The sequence below is a fragment of the Oratosquilla oratoria genome, chromosome 20, assembly GCF_046742065.1.
Source record: "Oratosquilla oratoria isolate Oo_2021 chromosome 20, ASM4674206v1, whole genome shotgun sequence".
Lineage (NCBI taxonomy): Eukaryota > Metazoa > Arthropoda > Malacostraca > Stomatopoda > Squillidae > Oratosquilla > Oratosquilla oratoria.
In genome coordinates, this window is record NC_134796.1 from 29,280,776 (window position 1) to 29,304,124 (window position 23,349).

General features: G+C 40.9%; 2 protein-coding genes across 2 annotated transcripts in view; one reads left to right on the plus strand and one right to left on the minus strand.

The window, feature by feature from the left end:
• The first annotated feature begins 488 nt into the window (after positions 1-488).
• LOC143036428 (protein twisted gastrulation-like) lies at positions 489-12,284 on the plus strand. The gene is made up of 4 exons (XM_076203779.1): positions 489-1,333; positions 2,466-2,660; positions 2,836-3,037; positions 9,097-12,284. Exons 1-4 carry the CDS (start codon positions 1,093-1,095, stop codon positions 9,176-9,178), a joined length of 720 nt encoding a protein of 239 aa, XP_076059894.1. The 5' UTR covers positions 489-1,092; the 3' UTR covers positions 9,179-12,284.
• Positions 12,285-12,923: 639 nt separating this feature from the next.
• Positions 12,924-23,349, minus strand: part of LOC143036430 (mucosa-associated lymphoid tissue lymphoma translocation protein 1-like) — a gene marked incomplete at its 5' end in the record, with an annotated part of 107,060 nt that continues 96,634 nt past the window's right edge. Inside the window, 1 exon segment of the mRNA XM_076203782.1 lies at positions 12,924-13,662. Coding sequence (XP_076059897.1) covers positions 13,540-13,662 — 123 coding nt within the window.

Genomic DNA, 23,349 nt, shown 5'->3' on the forward strand with positions numbered 1-23,349 from the left:
GGTTCTGGACTAGTTCGAAATTTCATAATCCCATAATAAAAAGACACACCAACAAGGAAAGTGGTGGCAAAGCCTGTAGAACGTAGCAATAAAAACAACTGGATTTTTAATCCAAATTTGATGTAATCTACATTATAAAAAATATTGGGTGGAGAGAAATGCGTTTGTCTGACATTGCAAATTTATTCGCCAATGGTTGAATCGTGTTCTTATATTCACGTGAATATCTAGTTGGGAAATCTAACATTCAGAACGAAAATACCTTTTGAAAATACGCCTTATTAGATCATGGTTCTGGTATCGGATTTTTTTTTTCGCCCAGACTATTAGATTCCTGTTCGATATTTTAATTGTCATAATTGAGGCGCGGTATTTTATAAATCTGGTTCAAAGTTACTGCTATATGTTCGGTGTGTCCAAGCACATATGGCTTTGATCAAAGCTAAGCACCTAATTTAATAGTTTAGTGAGGGGGGGGGGTGATAAACCTTCAATTACTAGACTGTTCGGGGTTTGCCATGAATTTTGAACTGATAAAGGAGTCTTAAAATTACCCAAACCCAGTCACTTTCATTTTAATCAAAGATGATCCCAAACTAAATTTACCTTGTCTCTGGCTTAAAATAACTAGTTAATTTGTTTGCTGTTTAAAAAGTGTGGGTGTGGTCAAATTCAGATTACATACCTCATCAGGTAATGTTCCCTAACTTCCCACTAAGACTTGCTCTTGTTTTCAAATTAATTTTCCATACCTTATGCCAATCCTGCCTCGCCATTAGTCTCTTGGTGTGATCTTGGTTTTTAATGTGTTCTATATAGTCATTTTCATATAATCTAATATGGCAAATTTTTGTATATGTGGTCAAGTTGGCAGACATGGCACAAGATAAAATTACGTTCACTTTTTTTTCTTCAGCTGATGTCAGATGCAAGGCAAAATGGAGTCTCAGTTGATTGAAATCCCGTTTTTTTCTGAATCCACCCATGGTTGAACTCTGTTTACATGATTATTCAGAGAAATAATACAACCATACCATATAGCACTACATTCAAGTGTTATTTCAATTACAGGCTTGCTCACGCAGCTACATCATGTCTGGGGTACGGCGATGTGGTGTGTATGTCATAGCTGTCACGGTGGTTCTCCTTGCATTTCACATCACCTTTTCCAGTGGTTGCAATGAGGCTGTTTGTGCAAGCCAAGTTAGCAAGTGCATGCTTACACAGTCATGCAACTGTGACCTCCAAGCTCTTAAGAAAGTAGACAACTACACATGTGCAGACTGTGCTAAATGTTTAGCACACCTTTACTTTGAGTGCTGTTCATGTGTTGGTAAGTGCAATATTTTTTGTGTATGGATTCATTCAACTTCCTACACATGTTGCTTTCTGTACTCGTTCTCTGTGTATTGAATTACCTTTCTTTATTTCTGCTACCACTTATACCTTTTAAATTAGCCACACTCTCCTTAGCTTTCTATTCTTAATAAACAATCATTTCCCCCCACCCTAATTTATTCAAAGGTTTCTAATTGTAAATACTCCATTTTCATACTTTACACCCATTCCCAAAAAATATCTCTGGTTTGGTCTTTAATTCATTAGGATTTACCTTTTTCAGCTCCAGTTCTTCACTGATCTAACTTTACTTTTGAGTTTCACACTACAAAGGTCTCCTTTAGGATGACAAAATCATTAGCTGTATACTAACTGGTTCTAAGCTAAACACAAATGTTCTTTCACTAACTGTGCAGTACTTCCCTCTTGTTGATCAAGCCTTGTATGGATTATGGATAACTTGCTTCATGCATGAGTGATTAAAGTTCAAAGACAGTCCAATACCTTCCTATCATCTGCACAGTCTACCTTTACACTAAAACCTTCAGTGAATCTACATAGACATCCCTCAGTATGTCTAGATGAAGGCAGACCATGTGGCAGAGAACACATTTTCAGTCATTGGGCTTCCCCTCAGTTTAACCACCAGGAGGGCTATTGCAGCACAGTGTGGCAGGATGGTTCCAACAACTCTTCCATGTTCTTTGTTAATATTATAGCTGTTGTCTGTAATCAGAATTTCCCCTGTCTCCTGCCCACTGCCTGAGTCAGAAGCAATGCAGCAAGACACAATACATCCAAAGCAGGGCTGCTTCACTTATACAGTGGCACTCCCTCCATATGAGGGGATGAGAAGGGAGGGTAATTGTGTAAGTAAAACATCCCTGCTGTGGATGTAGTGTGTCTTGCTGCACTACGTCTGACCCAAGCAGTGTGCAGGAGATGGGAATGACCCTTCATCCATAAGGGAATAAGATGAGAGGGAAACAAGGGTGGTGGATAAGAGGGAAATGGGTGGGAGTGGGTGTATGCCTTGACTGGCTACCACCCTTAAGGGAGAAGAGGCCCTTGGTACATGATAATCTGGGATCATGCCACTTATGTGGTTCCTTGATGCACAATTCCAGGAATGTGCAAACCCCCTGCCATCAAGAAGCATCCTCGTGACTCCCAGGTGGGTGAAACAGAGGCAGGATATCAAGAATTATTTGAGCTCATGACAAAAGACAAGCACCTAGAGCTTCACTGGACATCCTTCACCTTCCCCATTGACATCAGCATAACTGAAATGAGTTCCATGCAGAATGTTGTGTATAAGCTAAGTAAGTCATGTTGTGAAGAGATTTTGTGCAGATGTTTGCAGTGTCTGCTCTGTAATAGTTGCATTATGGTCCAGTTTACATGTAGTTGGTGATTTTGTTAGTTTATTCTTCAACCACTGAAGTATCTTACAATGTATTCTAGCTTTCTCCTTTCTGATTAATTATTTCCTTCCAGCAAAAGAGACACAGGATATTCCAGGAGTTGAGCAGCAAGTGACAGTAAATTGTACTGTAGCTTTCTTGTCACAGTGTATGTCATGGAACAAGTGCAAGGAGGCCTGTGGATCCATGGGTGCACAGTCCTACCGTTGGTTCTATGATGGCTGCTGTGAGTGTGTTGGATCCACCTGCATCAATTATGGACTCAATGAGAGCAGGTAGGAAGACCACCATGTGAAGTAGTGTTGTAAAATAACTTGACACTTAGCAGTAATAGGATTGGATTAGGTGGCTGGCTGGGTGAGTGGACATCACAGTTCAGCAGCCTGCATATTGGCTTATGTAATAGGCTGGATAGAGCCATGCTTCTCTTACCAGACTCAATTGTACCTAAGCATTAGTTTTTCCATAAAAGCACAATTTTTTTTTCTTTTTTTAATGACACCTTTCGCTAGGCTGTCTATCTATATACATTCATATACCAAGGCTTTTCCCCCCCTTTCAAGGGAGGTAGCCGAAAAGAAAAAGCCATATAATCATTCCCACCCATTCCATCCCTAAATACACTCCACTCCCCTCCACCCTCCCTCTTATCTTAGCACATCCTGGATGACGGGTCATCCCTGCACCTTGTCCACTGCCCTGGGTCAGAGGCAGTGTCGCAAGTCACAGCACATCCACAGCAAGGCCGCTTCATTAAATCGGCGACCCCCCCCCCTCTCAATCCTCCCATGCATAAAAGGAGAAGACGGGGAGAAATCCCTTCGGGCTGCGTCAAATTTTGCTCACACATACTACCTCACCCCCCATTCCACCTCATGCATCACAACATCATCCATATACAACCATTCTCCATTCACCCCTGTCTTCTGTCCTCTCCCGTCCTTCCTCAACAGACATTCCCCTCTTCCTCAAAGCCCCCTTCACCCCATCCATCCACCTCATCCTAGGACGTCCCCTCATGTTCACTCTCTCTTCATCTGCCTTCCATACCTCTTTTACTAGTCTTTTTTCACTCATTCTTTCCATGTGTCCAAACCATCCTAATACTCTTTCATCAACCCTATCTCCCAACTCCCTTTCCACCCCTGTTCTCCTCCTCACCTCCTCATTTCTCACTCTATCTAGCCTAGTAACCCCCATCATACTTCTCAGACACCTCATCTCAAACACATTCAAACTCCTTCTCTCTTCCTCTTGTATGTTCCATGTTTCTGCCCCATACAGTGTTGTTGGCACAATCACTCCTTCATAGCATCCATTCCCAAATGTCTATTCCTCATTACACTTTTTAATTCAAGGCATTTACTCGCTTCTCTCAATCTACATTCTACCTCCACCTTCACTCCACCTTTTCCTGCCACATTTGCACCCAAGTATCTAAAATTATCCACTTCCTCCAGTCGCTCTCCCTTAATGTTCACTTCCAGTCTGCTGCCACTTTCACCCCTTGTACATCTCATCACCTTACTTTTACCCACATTTATCTTCAGGTTTCTTCTTTCACACACTCTCCCAAACTCTGTCACCAACTTCCTCAATCCCTCCTCCGATCCTGCCACAAGCGCAGTGTCATCCGTAAACAACAGCTGGCTCACCTCCCACTTTTCTCCATTTTCTTTAACCATCTCCAAACCCTGACCCACCACCCTTGGATTTACCTCTTGTACCACCCCATCCTTGAACCACTCACTGTCTCCATTTCTAATCCTGACACATGCTCTACTACTCTCATAAAAACTCTTGACAGCTACAAGAAGCTTTCCTCCTATCCTGTATATCCACAAAACCTCCCACAGTGCCTTCCTGTCTACCCTGTCTTAAGCCTTTTCCAGATCCATAAAAGCCCAAAAAACATCCTTCCCCTTTCCTATAGCTTTTTCATATATCTGTCTTACCACAAAAATCTGATCTACACAACCTATCCTAAATCCACACTGTTCCTCACCAATTACTCCTTCTGTTCCTCTCCTAATCCTCTCAATCAAGATCCTCCCATAAGCCTTCCCAACTACACTTAACAAGCTAAACCCTCTGAAGCTACTACACTCACACTTGTCCCCTTTTCCCTTCTAAAGTGGAACTATACAGGCATTCCTCCAGTCCTCCGGCACTCTACCCTCTCTTAAACAAACATTAAATAACTTCATCAGCCAGTCCACCATCACTGTACCTCCTTTTTTTTTTTAGACATTCTTCATGGCATCCATCCAGACCAGGTGCCTTACCTGCTTTCATCATCTTAACAACTGCCTTCACTTCATCTTTCCTTATTTCTCCTCCATTTTCCTCACTCATCACAGTCATTTTCTTAGCATTTCTCACTGCAACTATCTTTCCCTACCTATCCTCCCTCACATTTAGCAACTCCCTAAAATATTCTGCCCATCTTCCCCTTACTGCCTTCTCCTCCATTATCATCTCTCCATCTGCACCTTTTACCTTTTCTTCTCTACTTAATTCACCTCCTCTTCCTTTCTTAATTTCTTTTCAAAACATATTTTTATCACTTTTAAAATTTTCTGTCATACTCTTACCCCATTTCACATCTGCTCTCCTCTTTGCCTCCTTTACCTTGTGCTTTACTTCTCTTTTCTTTTCTTTGTACCTCTCATATGACTCCCTCGTCCTATTTTGTAACCAATCTGTGAAAGCTTGCTTTTTATCTTCTACAACCTTCTTTGTTTCCTCATCCTACCTTTCACTACCCTTCCTTCTATTTCCTCCTGTCCTTCTTGTTCCACACACCATCTTTGCACACTTTGTGACTCCCTCCTTGAACCATCCCCATTCCTCCTCCACTCCTAGCTCTACTCTATCCTTCACTCCCTCCTACTCCTCTCTTAGCTTCTTCTTGTACTCCACCTCCTTTTCCTTTTCATTTAAAGAGTTCACTCTAAGCACCTCCCTACCTCTTGTCCTTTTCCTCTTTCTCCATCTATCCTCCATGCTCAACTTACCTTCCACCAAAAAATGATCTATTCCTCCACTCTCTCCCCTTAGCACAGGTACATCCTTAACTCTTCCTATTATACTCCTACCTACCATTACATAGTCCATTAATGCTCTATCTACCACCCTCTCTCATGTGTACTTATGCTTGCCTTTCTTCTGAAACACTATATTTGCTATCATCAACTCTCTTTCTAGACATATCTCCACCATCAACTCTCCACTACAATTCTTTCCTGGAACTCCACATTTCCTGACCACTTCGTCAATTGGTTAATTTCCTACCCTAGCATTAAGGTCTCCCAGTACTATTACATTGACATTTCTCCCTAATCCCTCTATGCACTCATTTAATTCCATCCAAAAAGCCTTCCTTTCTTCTATACTCTTCTCACTACCAGGCCCATATGCACTTACAAAAACCCACATCTCCTTTCCCAGTTTCACTTTCATCCACATTATCCTTGATGAAACCTCCTTCCACTCCACTTACTAGTATAGCCACCCCTTCTCTCCCTCGCCCTCTCTTCACTCCTGATAACCTCCCACTTACACTCGCCCTTCCCTCTCAACTTAGTTTCACTCAAAGCCAACACATCTATCTTCTCACAAACATACTACCTATCTCTTCCCTTTTACTCACATCTGTACCACATCCACGCACATTAAAAGACCCAAACCTTAGGGTGCTGGTTGGAAAATTCATAGACCCTCTTATGCCTTTACTTTTTTTAGGAATGTCCCTTGTGGGGCTACAGGGAGAAGGATGCCTCGTCCCAGTCCCCATCCCATTTTTCTTGCCTCTTACGATCCAAGTGGAAATACTTGGTGGCAGTATTCTTTTGCCCCCACCACAGGGTAGGTAGGTGAAAAAGGAAATGAATATTCAGAGAAATTGTACAGGACAGTAACAAGGGGTTGGGGGACAGCATAACGGAGGGACAGTCGTAGTATAAAAGTGTCATCATTTCTCTATGAACAGAGTTTTCCTATATCACAGACAAAATGATGTGTGGCTCTGGTCCGTAGGGGCACCCCATATAGACCCTAAAGTATCAACTGCATGCTACTTTGCCACAATAACATGCAGCAAATACTAAGGGCTTTTTCCCCCATTATAGGGGAGGTAGCCAATCTCAAAAGGCACATACCCACTCCCACACATTGCATTTCCATCCACCACCCTTTCCTCCCTTTCATCTCAACTCATGGATAATTTAGAATAAAATAAACAAATGCTACATTTACAGAACTTTTAGCAGAGGAGCAAGTCTTGCAGGTGGTAGTGGTAGGGAACTGCCATAAATGCCACAATGCAATCCATGATTTCAAATCCAGAGGTGACTTGATACAGGTCTAAAGGGAATTCACAACATCAAAAGTGACAAAATTTTCACATTGAATGAGAATCAGACAAGAAACAATGGTCTCAAGCTATCCGGAAATAGATTCAATTTGGAAGTAGGTAGAAACAACTTTGCCAACCGTGTAGTTAATGAATGGAATAAACTTGCTGCACAGGTAGTGCAATGTAGTACAGTTCGAAGCTTTAAGACTCATTTAGATAAACACCTAAGCAAGATACTGTAATGATTATAATTTATTTTATATTATTTGTCTGTTTGATTTTCATTTATTATTAGTTATGTCAATTTATTATTATTCACTGTTTACCTGTTTGTTTGTTATTCAACTATACCTATGCATTTATTTATGTATTTTGTTTGTTGCATACATTATTATAGTTTTTTTTTATAATTATTATTTTATTATGATTTTTTTTTCCCGCATCCGACCTAGATATGGACCAAAAGGTCTCCTGTCGGCATGCTCTGCCTTTGTAATCCTTTGTGATGGTAGTAGTTGTTGTTGTTGTTGTTGTTCCCTAGTATGATAGGGGTTACTAGGCTGGATAGAGTGAAAAATGTGGAGGAGAATGGGGGTGGAAAGGGAATTGGGAGGTAGGGTGGATGAAAAAGTATTGTGATGGTTTGGACACATGGAAAGAATGAGTGAAGAAAAACTAGTAAAAGAGGTGTTGAAGGAGTGAAGATGAGGGGGTGACTTAGGATGAGATGGATGGACGGGGTAAAAGGGGCTTTGGGGAAGAGGGGAATGTCTGTTGAGGAAGGACAGGAGAGGACAGAAGACAGGGGTGAATGGAGAATGGTTGTGTATGGATGATGTTGTGATGCATGAGGTGGAATGGGTGGGGATGGAGGATGAGGCAGTATGTGTGAGAAAAAATTGATGCAGCCTGAAGGGATTTCTCCCTATCTTTTCCTTTTCTGCATGAGGTTTAATGATTTAATGAAGCGGCCTTGGTGTGGATGTGGTGCATCTTGCGACACTACCCTGGGTAGTGGACAAGATGCAGGGATGACTCATCATCCAGGAGGTGCCAAGATAAGAGGGAGGGAAAAGGGTGGAGGGGAGTGGAGTGTAATAGAGATGGAATGGGTGGGGATGGTTTTTATGCCTTTGTTTTTTGGCTACCTCCCATGTAAGAGGGAAAAGAGCCTTTGGTATATGTATGTACAACCATTCTCCATTCATTCTTCCTTGCTCCAAATACATCCCTTTTACACCCAGTGCCCCTTTCACCTTATCCATCCATCTCATTTTTGGACTTCACCTCAAGTGCCACCCCCATTTACTTTGCTATTGACTCTATATTAATTTTTCTTTACTCTTTCCATATACCCAAATCATCTCACCATTCTTTGATTATCTAGCCTCACAACAACTACTATACCTCCTAAATACTTTTGGACTTCCTTTTTGCCTTCCTCAAATTCCAAGTGTGCTCTATACAGTGCACAATCACTTCCTCTGTCTTTCATTTGTATTCATCCCCAGATATCTATTTATCATGACATTTTTTTTTGTTCCCTTAGACATTTACTTGCTTCCCTTAATCTAATTTACCTCCACTCCTACTCCCGTTACTTTATAATTCACCTTCACCCTTACTCCTTTATTTCCTGCTATATGTAACCCCAAGTACTTATAGCTCTCCATTTGTTCAGCCTCTCGGCCTTTAAACTTACCTCTAAATACAATATTCCTGAATCATGCCATTGCCTGCAATATCATATTGTTTACTGGTTATCCTATGCTGAATTCAACATTAGTAATATGGTTTTGCGTTCACCTAAATGATCTTAAATTGAGCTACATAACTCATCTTACATTTGTTGGGTGGACCCCACCCACCTATTTGGAAACTGCTGTAGTGGCAGTAGAATGTACATGCTTGTGTGATAAGCCAGTCAAAAGTCCTCATTGCTACTAAGGATTATATTTACCTCTTAATTGTTCTTAGGTGTATCCAGTGCCCAGAAGAGATTGATGAAGAATATGATGAGCTGGCCACAGATGAATACCTTGCGAACCATTTTAACTAATTGAAAAAACTTGCCTTCACTCTACCAGCCAGGAAGATCTGATGACGCACCTAACCAGTCACCAAAATCCATTACATGTGCTCCAAGGATTCATATTGAAGTAAAAATATGTTTGTACATATTGTTGAGGATGGACAGGAACTAATGTGCACTTCAATTACATAAAAACACTTAAATTAAGATATTTTTACATCAAGATAAAGGATATAACAAAATCAAGAAAAGAAAAATCAGCAACTAAATTGGTTCTAAGCCTTGCAGATAAATTGTATACAGAGAGACCATCACTGGACCTGCCATCTTTAAAAGAATGAGGTGACATGATCAGTGTTCAGGTCATTTAAAGTATTACCTTAATCTGACAGACCTTTTGGTTTGGATTGAGAGTGTGTTACAAGGTCATTGGAACAAATTAAAGATAGTCACATCTGCAGAATTTGTTAAGAAAGTTTTCCATGAAGGTGAATCAACTCCAGAAATAGTTTAGATGATATAACCCAAGCTAAAGCCATAGGTGAATTCAAAACTAGGTATGATAATTAGAGAAAGAGATAGGGCCCCACATAGTTATTTTCCTATATATTACATGTAGGTGAACACATTTGCTACTTTAGGTCTCAGGCATGCCATTACTTGGATCGTACAGTTATACCATTACAGTTGGAGCTCACAGCAAAAGCAGATAATAAAATTAACACACTAAGAATTGTAGCAGGCACAGTATTTGGACAGTAGAAACAATTATTGCTGTATATTAACACCTCTACCACAAAATCAAATTGCCCCAGATACAATCACTACATAGAAGACACAGAATACCTCATACTACACTGTCCTACTCTAGCCTGAATCTTACAACCCAATACATCTTCCTTAGTTACTTGTGGGTCAATCTAGTAATCTGGAAGCTGTGGGCCTCCTGCAAGAGTGACCTGAGGCAACAGATTAATTGATATAAACAACTCATAAGAAATACATTTTGCTATGTACCCACAGCATGGTATTAAATGATTAAGAAAATAAATTAATTTCTCAAACATCACAAAAGAAAACATTAAAGATAATAATTGACAATAGAACAGACAGAGGGTACTTGCCTTTTGACTTGGCTACCTCCCTTGTAAGGGGGGGGGGGATCCTTGGTAAATAGATAGAACAACAACAGACCATCACACTCAGAAAGCAAAATTTTTTTCCAAAGAAGACCACATAAGAATGATAACCACACCATTCTCCACAAGACCCCTTGAACTCACCAATCCCTCACATCATAGCACACACACACACTCCACCAAATGCAACATAAAAACATAAAAACAATCTTAGCAGTATTCTACTCATCTATAATAACCTATCCACCATTTACCCTGCAATATGTCTATACAAAAAAAAAAAACACAAACAACTGCTTCACTAAACTCCTTTGGAAGTCAGCCCAGTAAAAAAGTCACTCACAAGACAAGCAAAAATTGCACTGGCATTCAAATCACCACCCTACATTAAGACAGTACTAACACAAAATTGGGTGGCCAGCAAACACTTTGCTCCAGATGCAACTGCTACACATAAGACATCTAACACCTCATACTAGTCTCACACTTGTTCTTACTAGACAATAACACAAAACCTTTTCATGAAATGATCTGTAGGCTGAACCAGTGGCCATGACTGGTTTCCTGGGGACAAGAGGGAACTGGGGTAACACAACAGACTGAACAGTGCCTGCTATTATGATTAGGTTTAGAAATGTGCATATCAGTATATTAGTTGCAACAAAGTCAACCTATGTCTTTATATGATGTCTTCAGTCCTCAATATCATTATTGTATGCTCATGTAGTCTTTAAGCCTTAAATCTATATAATTTTTATATATATTTGAGTCCATGTTAGTGATAACCCAGGAATGAAAGGAAGAACAGCATCTCTTCAGTCATTTTATATTAGAAATCCTTATGCCCTCCACTCACTTTGAAGTCTAAAAGTAGACTTGAGTCCCATTGGGAAATACCAATTCAGAAACTGTGCCAACTTGTCCAATGAATGGTATCAGGAGGGATGACACCCTATATTCTTGTGTGAATGAATCTCAAATGTGTGCCTGACTATATATGGCAAGTTTTTCCGTAAATTCAACTCTTCAACCTGTGTCTTCCAGGTGGCTGTCTTCTAACGTCAGCCTGAGAACCTTTCATACCCCATAAAAACACTTGCTTTTAACCTTTTTACAGTTTTCTCAAGAATTCTCTTCATACTCTATGAAAACTACTTTGATGTGAGACCGACAATGGGTACCTGAAAGTGGTCTTTTGAGATGGATGTTAGGGAGAATCATTTCTCAGCCACCATCTCTTTAAAATCCATTGATACCCTCACCTGCATTTACAGATGTAGCCCCAAGGGGCTGGAGCATGGTCTCTAGAGTGGGCCTGAGATCTCTCTTTATCAACTTCAACTGTATTTCCTTGACCTTCCCCATATAGGGTATTTACAATTTGATCTGTATAGTTGATATCTTAGGGACTATTGACTTCTCTATGAACTTGTCACACAGCCTTTTTTTATGACTGCAGTCAAATCCAAAAACATACTTATCACTCTTAACTTCTATCTTCATTATACTACCTCCCTTAAATCACTCCTTCACCACCTCAATTACTGCATCTTTGGTGTGATATTCTTCTCAAGGATGGAAGGGCTGGTTAATCCTCATTAAATGACTCCTCCACCTTTAGAAAAGCTGGCAACTAATGACTGCCTGCAATACCCCTCCCCCCAACTCCTATCTGAGATGGTGATTGAAACAGTCTCACACCAATACAACACATGCAACAGTCCAATGTTTCTTCTCAGAGAGATCTGTGGGAAGGCCTAAAGACCATAGTCAGCTATTGTAGGGCTGCAGGTTACCAGTAGGTGAAGCTGAAGGAAAGTTATTATTACTAGATTGTTGTGCTCTTCTGTGTATGTATGACAATTTGATATCTTTTAACAAGTATATAGCTATACATTTAATGTATCCCCATTTCCTAGTATGAATTGTTTCAGAACTTTTAGCATTTGTACAGCAGTCATTTGTGTAAGTAAAGAAAATAAAAATTGTCTTCCTATGTTCTTTATTTTAGTCCCAATTTCACCATTCCTCATTCAAAGTTTGAGAGGTTATTTCTGTCATATCTTTAGAATCCTCCATCTACAGTCCTACAACAGAGGACTCAACACCCACAGCTGGTTTACACCCACTGATTCACATGGCAACTCCTATCCTTATCTACTCAAAATTTATGCAACAGATGAAAACAGCATTTCAGCAAACATCATCTTGTGAGAATAAACACCTTGTGAGATCGAAACCTTTATTAGTACTACGTTTCGCTTGTTACAGCTTTTTCAAGTACAGACATGACACACACTCTGAGCACATATAAGCCAACAGGGAAGGAACTGGGAGAGGTTATCAGGGAGGGGTGGGTGGTAGGTGGAGGGGGAGGAGGGGGACGGGTGGGACTTGGTGGAGACAAAGGAGGACATTTTGGACAGTTTGTTGAAGTGGACTAAGGGGGACATTTCATACATTTATTTAATGCGGGTAACAGATGGATTATAGGAGGGGCGATGTCCGAAATGTCCTCCTTTGTCTCCACCAAGTCCCACCCGTCCCCCTCCTCCCCCTCCACCTACCACCCACCCCTCCCTGATAACCTCTCCCAGTTCCTTCCCTGTTGGCTTATATGTGCTCAGAGTGTGTGTCATGTCTGTACTTGAAAAAGCTGTAACAAGCGAAACGTAGTACTAATAAAGGTTTCGATCTCACAAGGTGTTTATTCTCACAGTCTTGTCGGCTTTTGCCATTGTGATTCAAAACATCATCTTGTCATTCTTCATCTCTGTTCATTTACTTTTTTCACCACACCATCTTATCAATGTTTCTTTTCTAACTGATAGATTTCAGTCTCTCCCTGCCTAATGCAGTAAGGTGAAGGCAATACAAATGGAATAGACAGAGCCCAGTCTAGAGACTTAACATATATCCGATATACAAAACTTATGTCTACTAATGTATGAACACAAGTTATGATCTGAATTCTAAGTACTGAAAAGATTTCTGCTGAACATTTTCTGAAATGAAGACAAGTATTTCTACATTCTTTTTTATCCTGATCTATATGTCATTTCATGCAATATGAGGCAGTAAGGCAGGGTTCTGAGGAATATCATCACCCTTTTCACTAAAATTTCACTAATCCCTGTCTGACAGAAAAAAAAACCCAGCTGAGCTCTTACAAGTTCTCGTCAAGTTGATCACCTCTAATTCTTCCTCCCTGATGAACAACACTGGCTGGTAAAGTTACTTCTTCAAAAATTACAGGTCATTGATCCACAATTTTTCTTTACTGATGGATGGAAAACCCAGGTCAAACATGAATGATTCTTGCAGTTGCGGGTCACTGGGGTTAACAAATATGATGCAAATCAGAAGTGGTTTCTGCAATAAAGATATAATTAAATGAATGAGAAAAAAAAGAAAAGAAAATTACACTACAGTAAAACAGTATTAATATACATACATATACCAAAGGCTTTTTTCCCCCTTACGTGAAAAAAAAAAAAAAAAAAAAAAAAAAAAAAAAAAAAAAAAAAAAAAAAAAAAAAAGGGGCATAGAAACCACTCCCACCCATTCCATCCCCTACATACTACACTACCCTCCACCCTCTTCCCTCCCTCACATCTTGGCACCTCCTGGATGACGGGTCATCCCTGCATCCCGTCCACTGCCCTGGGTCACAAGCAGTGTCGCAAAACACACCACATCCACGGCAAGACCGCTTCATTAATTCAGCTACCCTCCCTCATGCAGTAAAGGAGAAGATGTGGAGAAATCCCTTCAGGCTGTGTCAATTTACTATTCTATTATCCCCCACCCCCTTATGCATCACACCATCATCCATACACCACCCTTCTCCATTCACCCCTATCTTCTGTCCTCTCCGGTCCTTCCTCAACAGACATTCCTCTCTTTCTTAATGGCCCTTTTACCCCATCCATCCATCTCATCCTAGGATGCCCACTCATATTCACTCCTTCCATCTCTGCCTTCCATACTTCTTTTACTAATCTTTCTTCACTTATTCTTTCCATGTGTCCAAACCATACTAATACTCTTTCATCAACCCTATCTCCCAACTCCCTTTTCACCCCTGTTCTCCTCCTCACCTTTTCATTGCTCACTCTATCCAGCCTGGTAACCCCCATCATACTTCTCAGACATATCATCTCAAACATATTCAAACTCCTTCTCTCTTCCTCTCTTATGTTTCATGTTTCTGCCCCATACAGTGCTGTTGGCACAATCACTCCTTCATACAATCTCCTCTTAGTATCAATTCCCAAATCTTTATTTCTCATTACACTTTTTAATCCACCAAGACATTTACTCGCTTCTCTCAATCTACTTTCTACCTCCACCCCCACTCCTCCCTTTCCTGTCACATTTGCACCCAAGTATCTAAAACTATCCACTTCCTCCAGTCTCTCTCCCTTAATACTCACTTCCAGCCTGCTGCCACTCTCTCCCCTTGTACTCGTACATCTCATCACCTTACTTTTGCCCACGTTTATCTTCAGCTTCCTTTCACACACCTCAAACTCTGTCACTAACTTCCTCAATCCCTCCTCTGACCCTGCTACAAGTGCAGTGTCATCAGCAAACAACTCCTCGTCACCACTATATAGTCCATTAACGCTCTATTTGACACCCTTCCATCCACCACCCTCTCCCATGTGTACTTATGCTTGACATTCTCCCTAAACACTGTATTTGGAATCACATTGGTCCACTATTATCTGCTGATGGTCAACTTGAATATTCAAATGAAGTAATGTGTAATATTTAAAACAATTATTTTAGCTCTGTATTCATAAATGAAACACCCAAAGTGAACTCCAAACTGAAACCTGTGAAAAGTCTAGGGTAAACTTACTCATTATGGTATATATAACAAAAGAAAAAATTAAAAGGTGTACAGAGAAACTCATACATATGTATACCAAAGGCTTTTTCCCTCTACACAGGGGGGTAGCCAATAGGAAAAAGGCATAGAAACCACTCCCACCCATTCCATTTCCTATATATTCCACTCCCATCCACCCTCCTCCCTCCCCCTTATCTTGGCACCTCCTGGATGACGGGTCATCCCTGCATCCTGTCCACTGCCCTGGGTCAGAAGCAGTGTCGCAAGACACAGCACATCCACAGCAAGGCCGCTTCATAAATTCGGCGACCCCCCCTCTCCATCCCCTCATGCAGAAAAGGAGAAGACGGGGAGAAATCCAGGCTGCATCAATTTGTTTCTCATACATACTTCCTCACCCCCCATCCCCCCCTCATGCATCACAGCATCATCTATACACAACCCCTCTCCATTCACCCCTATCTTCTATCCTCTCCCGTCCTTCCTCCACAGACATTCCTCTCTTCCCCAAAGCCCCCTTCACCCCATCCATCCATCCATCTCATCCTAGGACGCCCTCTCATATTCACTCCTTCCACCTCTGGCTTCCACACTTCTTTTACTAATCTTTCTTCACTCATTCTTTCCATGTGTCCAAACCATCCCAATACTCTTTCATCAACCTTATCTCCTAGCTCCCTTTCCACCCCTGTTCTCCTCCTCACCTCCTCATTTCTCACTCTATCTAGCCTAGTAACCCCTACATACTTCTCAGACATTTCATCTCAAATACATTCAAACTCCTTCTCTCTTCCTCTCTCATATTCCATGTTTCTGCCCCGTTTAGTGTTGTTGGTACAATCACTCCTTCATATAACCTCCTCTTAGCATCCATTCCCAGATGTCTCTTTCTCATTACACTTTAATCCATCAAGGCATTTACTTGCTTCTCTCAATCTACATTCTACCTCCACCCCCACTCCTCCCTTTCCTGCCACATTCGCACCCAAGTATCTAAAACTATCCACTTCCTCCAGTCTCTCAACCTTAATGCTCACTTCCAGCCTGCTGTCACTCTCTCCCCTTGTACATCTCATCTCCTTAATTTTGCCCACATTTATCTTCAGCTTTCTTCTTTCACACACTTTTTTAAACTCTGCCACTAACTTCCTCAATCCTTCCTCTGATCCTGTTAAAGTGCACTGTCGTCAGCAAACAACATCTGGCTCACCTCCCACTTTTCTCCATTTTCTTCAATCATCTCCAACCCCTGACTCACTACCCTTGCATTCACCTCTCACACCACCCCATCCATGTAAAGGTTGAACAGCCAGGGTGACATAACACATCCCTGACAAAGTCCAACCTTTACCTCAAACCACTCACTCTCTCCATTTCTAATCCTAACACAAACTCTACTATTCTCATAAAAACTCTTGACTGCTCTTAACAGCTTTCCTCGTATCCCATATATCTGCAGTACCTCCCACAGTGCCGTCCTGTCTACCCTGTTGTAAGCCTTTTCCAGATCCATAAAAGTCCAAAAAACATCCTTACCTTTTCCTATAGCTTTCTCACATATCTGTCTTACCACAAAAATCTGATCTACACAACCCCTACCTGTCCTAAACTCACACTGTTCCTCACCAATTACTCCTTCTGTTCCTCTCCTAATCCTCTCAATCAAGACACTCCCATAAGCCTTCCCAACTACACTCAACAAGCTGATCCCTCTGAAACTACTACACTCACACTTGTCCCCCTTTCCTTTGTAAAGCGGAACTATACAGGCAGTCCTCCAGTCCTCCAGCACTCTATCCTCTCTTAAACAAACATTAAATAACCTCATCAGCCAGTCTATCATAACTGTACCTCCTTTCTTCAGACATTCTGCATGGCATCCATCCAACCCAGGTGCCTTACCTGCTCTCATCATCTTAACAGCTGCTTTCACTTAATCCTTCCCTATTTCTCCTCCATTTTCCTCACTCATCACTCTCATTTTCTTAGTGCTTTACACTGCAACTACCTTTCCCTCCCTATACTTCTTCACATTTAGCAACTCCCTAAAATACTCTGCCCACCTTTCTCTCACTGCCTTCTTTTCCATTATCATCTCTCCATCTGCACCTTTTACCTTTTCTTCTCTACTTGATTTGCCTCCTCTTTCTCTTTTAATTTCCTTCCAAAACATCTTTTTATTACTTTCAAAATTTTCTGTCATACTCTTACCCATTTCACATCTGCTCTCCTCTTTGCTTCCTTTATCTTATGCTTAACTTCCCTTCTCTTTACTTTGTACCTCTCATACGATTCCCTCGTCCTAATTTGTAGCCAATCTATGAATGCCTGCTTCTTCTCTTCTACACCTTCCTTTGCTTCCTCATCCCACCACTCACTACCCTTCCTTCTCTATTTCCTCCCGCCCTGCTTGTTCCACACACCATTTTTGCACACCTTATGACTCCCTCCTTGACTATGCAGTACAGTTTTGGTCTCCATCCTACAGTACAGTACAGTAAAGAGAAGAATGACCAAAATGATACATGGACTCAGAAATTTGCCTTACTAAGAGAAGCTTAGGCACCTTAACTTACACTCTCTGGAAAGATGCAGAGTGTGGGGTGATCTAATAGAGGTGTTCAAGTGGATGAAAGGCTTTAGCAAGGGTGATGCAAACAAGGTCATATTAAAACAGCGGGGCAGGACTCGCAGTAATGGTTATAAACTGGATGAATTTAATTCAAAAAGGAAATAGGCAAGAATTGGTTTACTAATAGTGGTCGACGAATGGAATAAACTCAGCAATCATGTAGTAAGCGCTGAAACTATCAGTTGTTTTAAGAAACAATTAGACAACTTTATGGATGGAGATGGCAGGTGGTGATGGATACAGAGCTGCCTAGTGTAGGTCTTATGGTCTCTTGCAGTCTCCTTCATTTTTATGTTCTTATGTTCCTCCACTCCTAGTTCTACTCTATCCTTTACTCCCTCCCACTCCTCTTTCAGTTTCTTATATTCATTCTCTTTTTTTTTTTCTCATTGAAGCAGTTCACTCTAAGTACCTCCCTACCTTCTGCCCTTTTCCTCTTTCTCCACCTATTCTCCACTCTCAATTTACCCTCCACCAGAAAATGATCTGATATTCCCCCACTCTCTCCCCTTAGAACATGTACATCCTTAACTCTTCCTACCATACTCCTGGTCACCACTATATAGTCCATTAATGCTCTACCTGCCACCCTTCCATCCACCACCCTCTTCCATGTGTACTTATGCTTGACTTTCTTCCTAAACACTGTATTTGCAATCATCAACTCTCTTTCAAGACACATCTCCACCATCGATTTTCTACTACAATTTTTACCTGGAACTTCGTACTTCCCAATCACTCTGTCTATTGGTTCATTTCCTACCCTAGCATTAAGGTCTCCCAATACAACTACATTGACATTTCTCTCTAATCCTTCTATGCACTCATTCATATCTACCCAAAAAGCCTCCCTTTCCTCTATGCTCTTCTCACTACCAGGCCCATACGCACTTACAAAAACCCACATCTCCCCAGCTTCACCTTCATCCACATCAATCTTGATGAAACCTCCTTCCACTCCACTACCTGCTTACTGATCTCTTCATTTACTAGTATAGCCACCCCCTCTCTCCCTTGTCCCCTCTTCACTCCTGAGTACCTCCCAGCTACATTCCTAAACTCACAGTTGCCCTTTCCTTTCATTTAAGTTTCACTCAAAGCCAGCACATCCATCTTTCTTCTCACAAACATACTGCCTATCTCTTCCCTTTTACTCTCATCTGTACCACATCCATGCACATTAAAAGACCCAAACCTTAGAGTACTGGTTGGAAAACTCCCAGACCCTCTTATGCCTTTACTCTTTTTTTATGAATGTCCCCTTTTGGGGCTACAGGTAGTAGGACTCCTAATCCCATCCCCCGTCCCGTTTTTTGTCGCCTTTTATGACTCAATTGGAAAGACTTGGTTGCATTCTCTTCCCCCACCACAGGGTAGGCAAAAAAAAGGAAATGAATATTCAGAGAAATGGTACAAGACAGTAACAAGGGGTTGGGGGACAGCATAATGGAGGGATAGTTGTAGTATAAAAGTGTCATCATTTCTCTATGAACAGACTTTTCCTCTATCACAGACAAAATGATGTGCGGCTCTGGTCCGTAGGGGCACCCAAAATAGACCCTAAAGTATCAACTGCATGCTACTTTGCCAAAAGTAACATGCAGCCAATACCCCAGATGGGGTAATAATAAAACACCAGGGCATGATGGTTGGCACCCAAAAATCTTAAAAGGAAGTAAAAAATGAGATTGTTGTTCCATTAGAAATTATTTTCAAGAAATCCATCATTTCCGGAGATGTCCCAAAAGAATGGAAGCAAGCTAACGTTACTCCCATATTCAAAAAAGGTGACAAAAAAGAAACCAAATAACTACAGGCCTATAATTTTGACTTCAATCATAAGAAAAATGATGGAAACTATCATCAGAGATGCTATTGAACATCATTTAGAAAGTACATACATACATATACCAAGGCTTTTTCCCCCTTACAAGGGAGGTAGCCAAAAAGGGAAAGGCATAAAAACACTCCCACCCATTTCATCCCTACATACACTCCACACCCTTCCCACCCTCCCTCTCATCTGAGCACCTCCTGGATGACGGGTCATCCCTGCACCCTGCCCACCGCCCTGGGTCAGAAGCAGTGTCGCAAGACACAGCACATCCACAGCAAGGCCGCTTCATTTAATCGGCGACCCCCCCTCTCCGTCCCCCCTTGCATATAAGGAGAGGACGGGGAGAAATCCCTTCGGGCTGCGTCAAAATTTACTCACACATACTACCCCCCCCCCCCTGCCCATTCCTCCTCATGCAATCACATCATCCATATACAACCATTCTCCACTCACCTCTGTCTTCCGTCCTCTCCCTTCCTTCCTCAACAGACATTCCCCTCTTCCCCAAAGCCCCCTTCACCCCATCCATCCACTTCATCCTAGGACGTCCCCTCATGTTCACTCCCTCCACATCTGCCTTCCATACCTCTTTTACTAGTCTTTCTTCACTCATTCTTTCCATGTGTCCAAACCATCCTAATATTCTTTCATCAACCCTATCTCCCAAATCCTTTTTCACCCCTGTTCTCCTCCTCACCTCCTCATTTCTCACTCTATCCAGCCTAGTAACCCCCACCATACTTCTCAGACACCTCATCTCAAACACATTCAAACTCCTTCTCTCTTCTTCTCTTATGTTCCACGTTTCTGCCCCATACAGTGCTGTTGGCACAATCACTCCTTCATACAGTCTCCTCTTAGCATCCATTCCCAAATGTCTATTCCTCATTACACTCTTTAATCCACCAAGGCATTTACTCGCTTCTCTCAATCTACATTCTACCTCCACCTTCACTCCACCTTTTCCTGCTACACTTGCACCCAAGTATCTAAAACTATCCACTTCCTCCAGTCGCTCTCCCTTAATGTTCACTTCCAGTCTACTGCCACTTTCACCCCTTGTACATCTCATCACCTTACTTTTACCTACATTTATCTTTAGCTTTCTTCTATCACATACTCTCCCAAACTCTGCCACCAGCTTCCTCAATCCCTCCTCTGACCCTGCCACAAGCGCAGTGTCGTCCGCAAACAACAGCTGGCTCACCTCCCACTTTTCTCCATTTTCTTTAACCATCTCCAGTCCCTGACCCACTACCCTAGCATTCACCTCTCGCACCACCCCATCCATGTATAAGTTGAACAGCCAGGGCGACATAACGCATCCTTGACGAAGTCCCACCTTTACTTCAAACCACTCACTCTCTCCATTTCTAATCCTGACACAAGCTCTACTACTCTCATAAAAACTCTTGACAGCTCCCAGAAGCTTTCCTCCTATCCCATAAATCTGCATAACCTCCCACAGTGCCTTTCTGTCTACCCTATCATAAGCGAGAGAAAAGAGAAAATTTAGAAAGTAACTGTTTGATAAATGATAGCCAGCATGGTATCAGACGGAAACGTTCTTTTGTGACAAACTTACTCGAATTCTACAACAGTTATCTCGAATTATGACAAAAGAAACAATATAGATTTAATATATCTAGACTTTGCAAAAGCTTTTGATACCGTCCCCCATGAAAGACTACTTACTAAATTAGCTTCACACGAAAACGACAATACAAAATGAATATCGCTGATGAATCCAAAGAGAATCCCAAAGAATTCTATAGTTACATTAGAGATAAAAAGGTTGTTAGGAATCATATTGGTCCACTACTATCTGCTGACGGTCAACTTGAATATTCAAATGAAGGAATGTGTGGTATTTTAAACAATTATTTTAGCTCAGTATTTGTAAATGAAACACCTCACAGTGAACTCCAAACCGAAACCTATGAAAAGTCTAGGGTAAACTTACTCACTATGGTAAATTTAACAAAAGAAAAAATTAAAAGGTGTATAGACAAACTCAAAGTTAATAAAACACCAGGGCTTGATGGTTGACATCCAAGAATCTTAAAGGAAATGAAAAATGAGATTGTTGTTCCATTAGAAATTATTTTCAAGAAATCCATCATATTCGGAGATGTCCCAAGAGAATGGAAGCTAGCTAATGTTACTCCCATATTAAAAAAAGGTGACAAAAACCCCAAATAACTACAGGCCTATAAGCTTGACTTCAATCATAGGAAAAATTATGGAAACTATCATTAGAGATACTACTGAACATCATTTAAAAAGTAACTGTTTGATAAATGATAGCCAGCATGGATTCAGACAGAAACATATGAGAAACATAAAAAAGAAAGACTAATATACAACAAAACAGATTTTGAGAAACTGAAAATTCTTTCAAAATGTAAATTGGGAAAACTTCTTAAATGAAGAAACAAAAATGGAAGAGAAATAGAACATATTACAAGAGATCTATAATTACGGAATAGACAAATATGTACCAAAGCAAAAGCAAGAAAGGGTGTACATTAAGTAGTGGTACTACAAAAAATGTAAATTGGGAAAACTTAAATGAAGAAACAAAGAAGGAAGAGAAATGGAACATACAAAACAAAAATTATAATGAGGAAATAGACAAATACATACCAAAGCAGAAGTAAGAAAGGGTATACATCAAGTGCTGGTACAACAAAAAATATAGTGAGGCTAGACAGAATAGACAAAGCTTGGAGTGGCAAAATATATATCAAACTAAGAAATGAATATGTAAAAATATACAGGTAAGAAAAGAGAAACTATAAAAAAGACACAATAGAAAAATGTAAGGACCAACTTAAACTATTTTACAGGTATGTGAATGGTAAACTAAAAGATAAACAAGAAATAGTAAAACTGCATCAAGGGAATGTGTATATAGAAGATGTAGAAATGGCTGATATTATGAACAAACATTTTAAATCTGTATTCACAACTGAAAGTACACAAAATTGGGAGGAAGGCTAGAAAGATCCCCTCCCTCCATGAGAGAAACAACTGTGACACAGGAAATAAGGGACCAAATAAAAAAAATCTTACATACATACATACATATATCAAGGCTTTTTCCCCCTTACTAGGGAGGTGCCCAAAAAGGAAAAGGCATAAAATCATTCCCACCCATTCCATCCCTGAAAACACTCCACACCCCTCCACCCTCCCTCCCATTTTAGCACCTCCTGGATGACGGGTCATCCCTGCACCTTGTCCACTGCCCTGGGTCAGAAGCAGTGTCGCAAGACACAGCACATCCACAGCAAGGCCGCTTCATTCAATTGGCGACCCCCCTCTCCATCCCCCCATATAAAGGAGAGGACAGGGAGAAATCACTTCGGGCTGCGTCAAAATTTTGCTCATACACACTACCTCACCCCCCATCACCCCCCATCCAAAAAAAAAAATCTTGACATCAGAAAATCACACGGTAAGGATGGAATTGCAAATTGGACATTAAAAGAATGTATAGATGAACTAATGGACAAAATATATAAGATAACTGATTACTCAAAGAAGGAACGGTACCACAAGATTGGAAAAATGCAAATACTGTTCCAATATATAAAGGAGGAGGCAAGGAAAATCCAATTAACTATAGACTGGTCTCCCTTACAAGCACAATAGCAAAAATATGTGAAAAACTTATCAAAAGTAGATGGATTAAACATCTGGAAGAAAATACTATACTGAATCCAAAA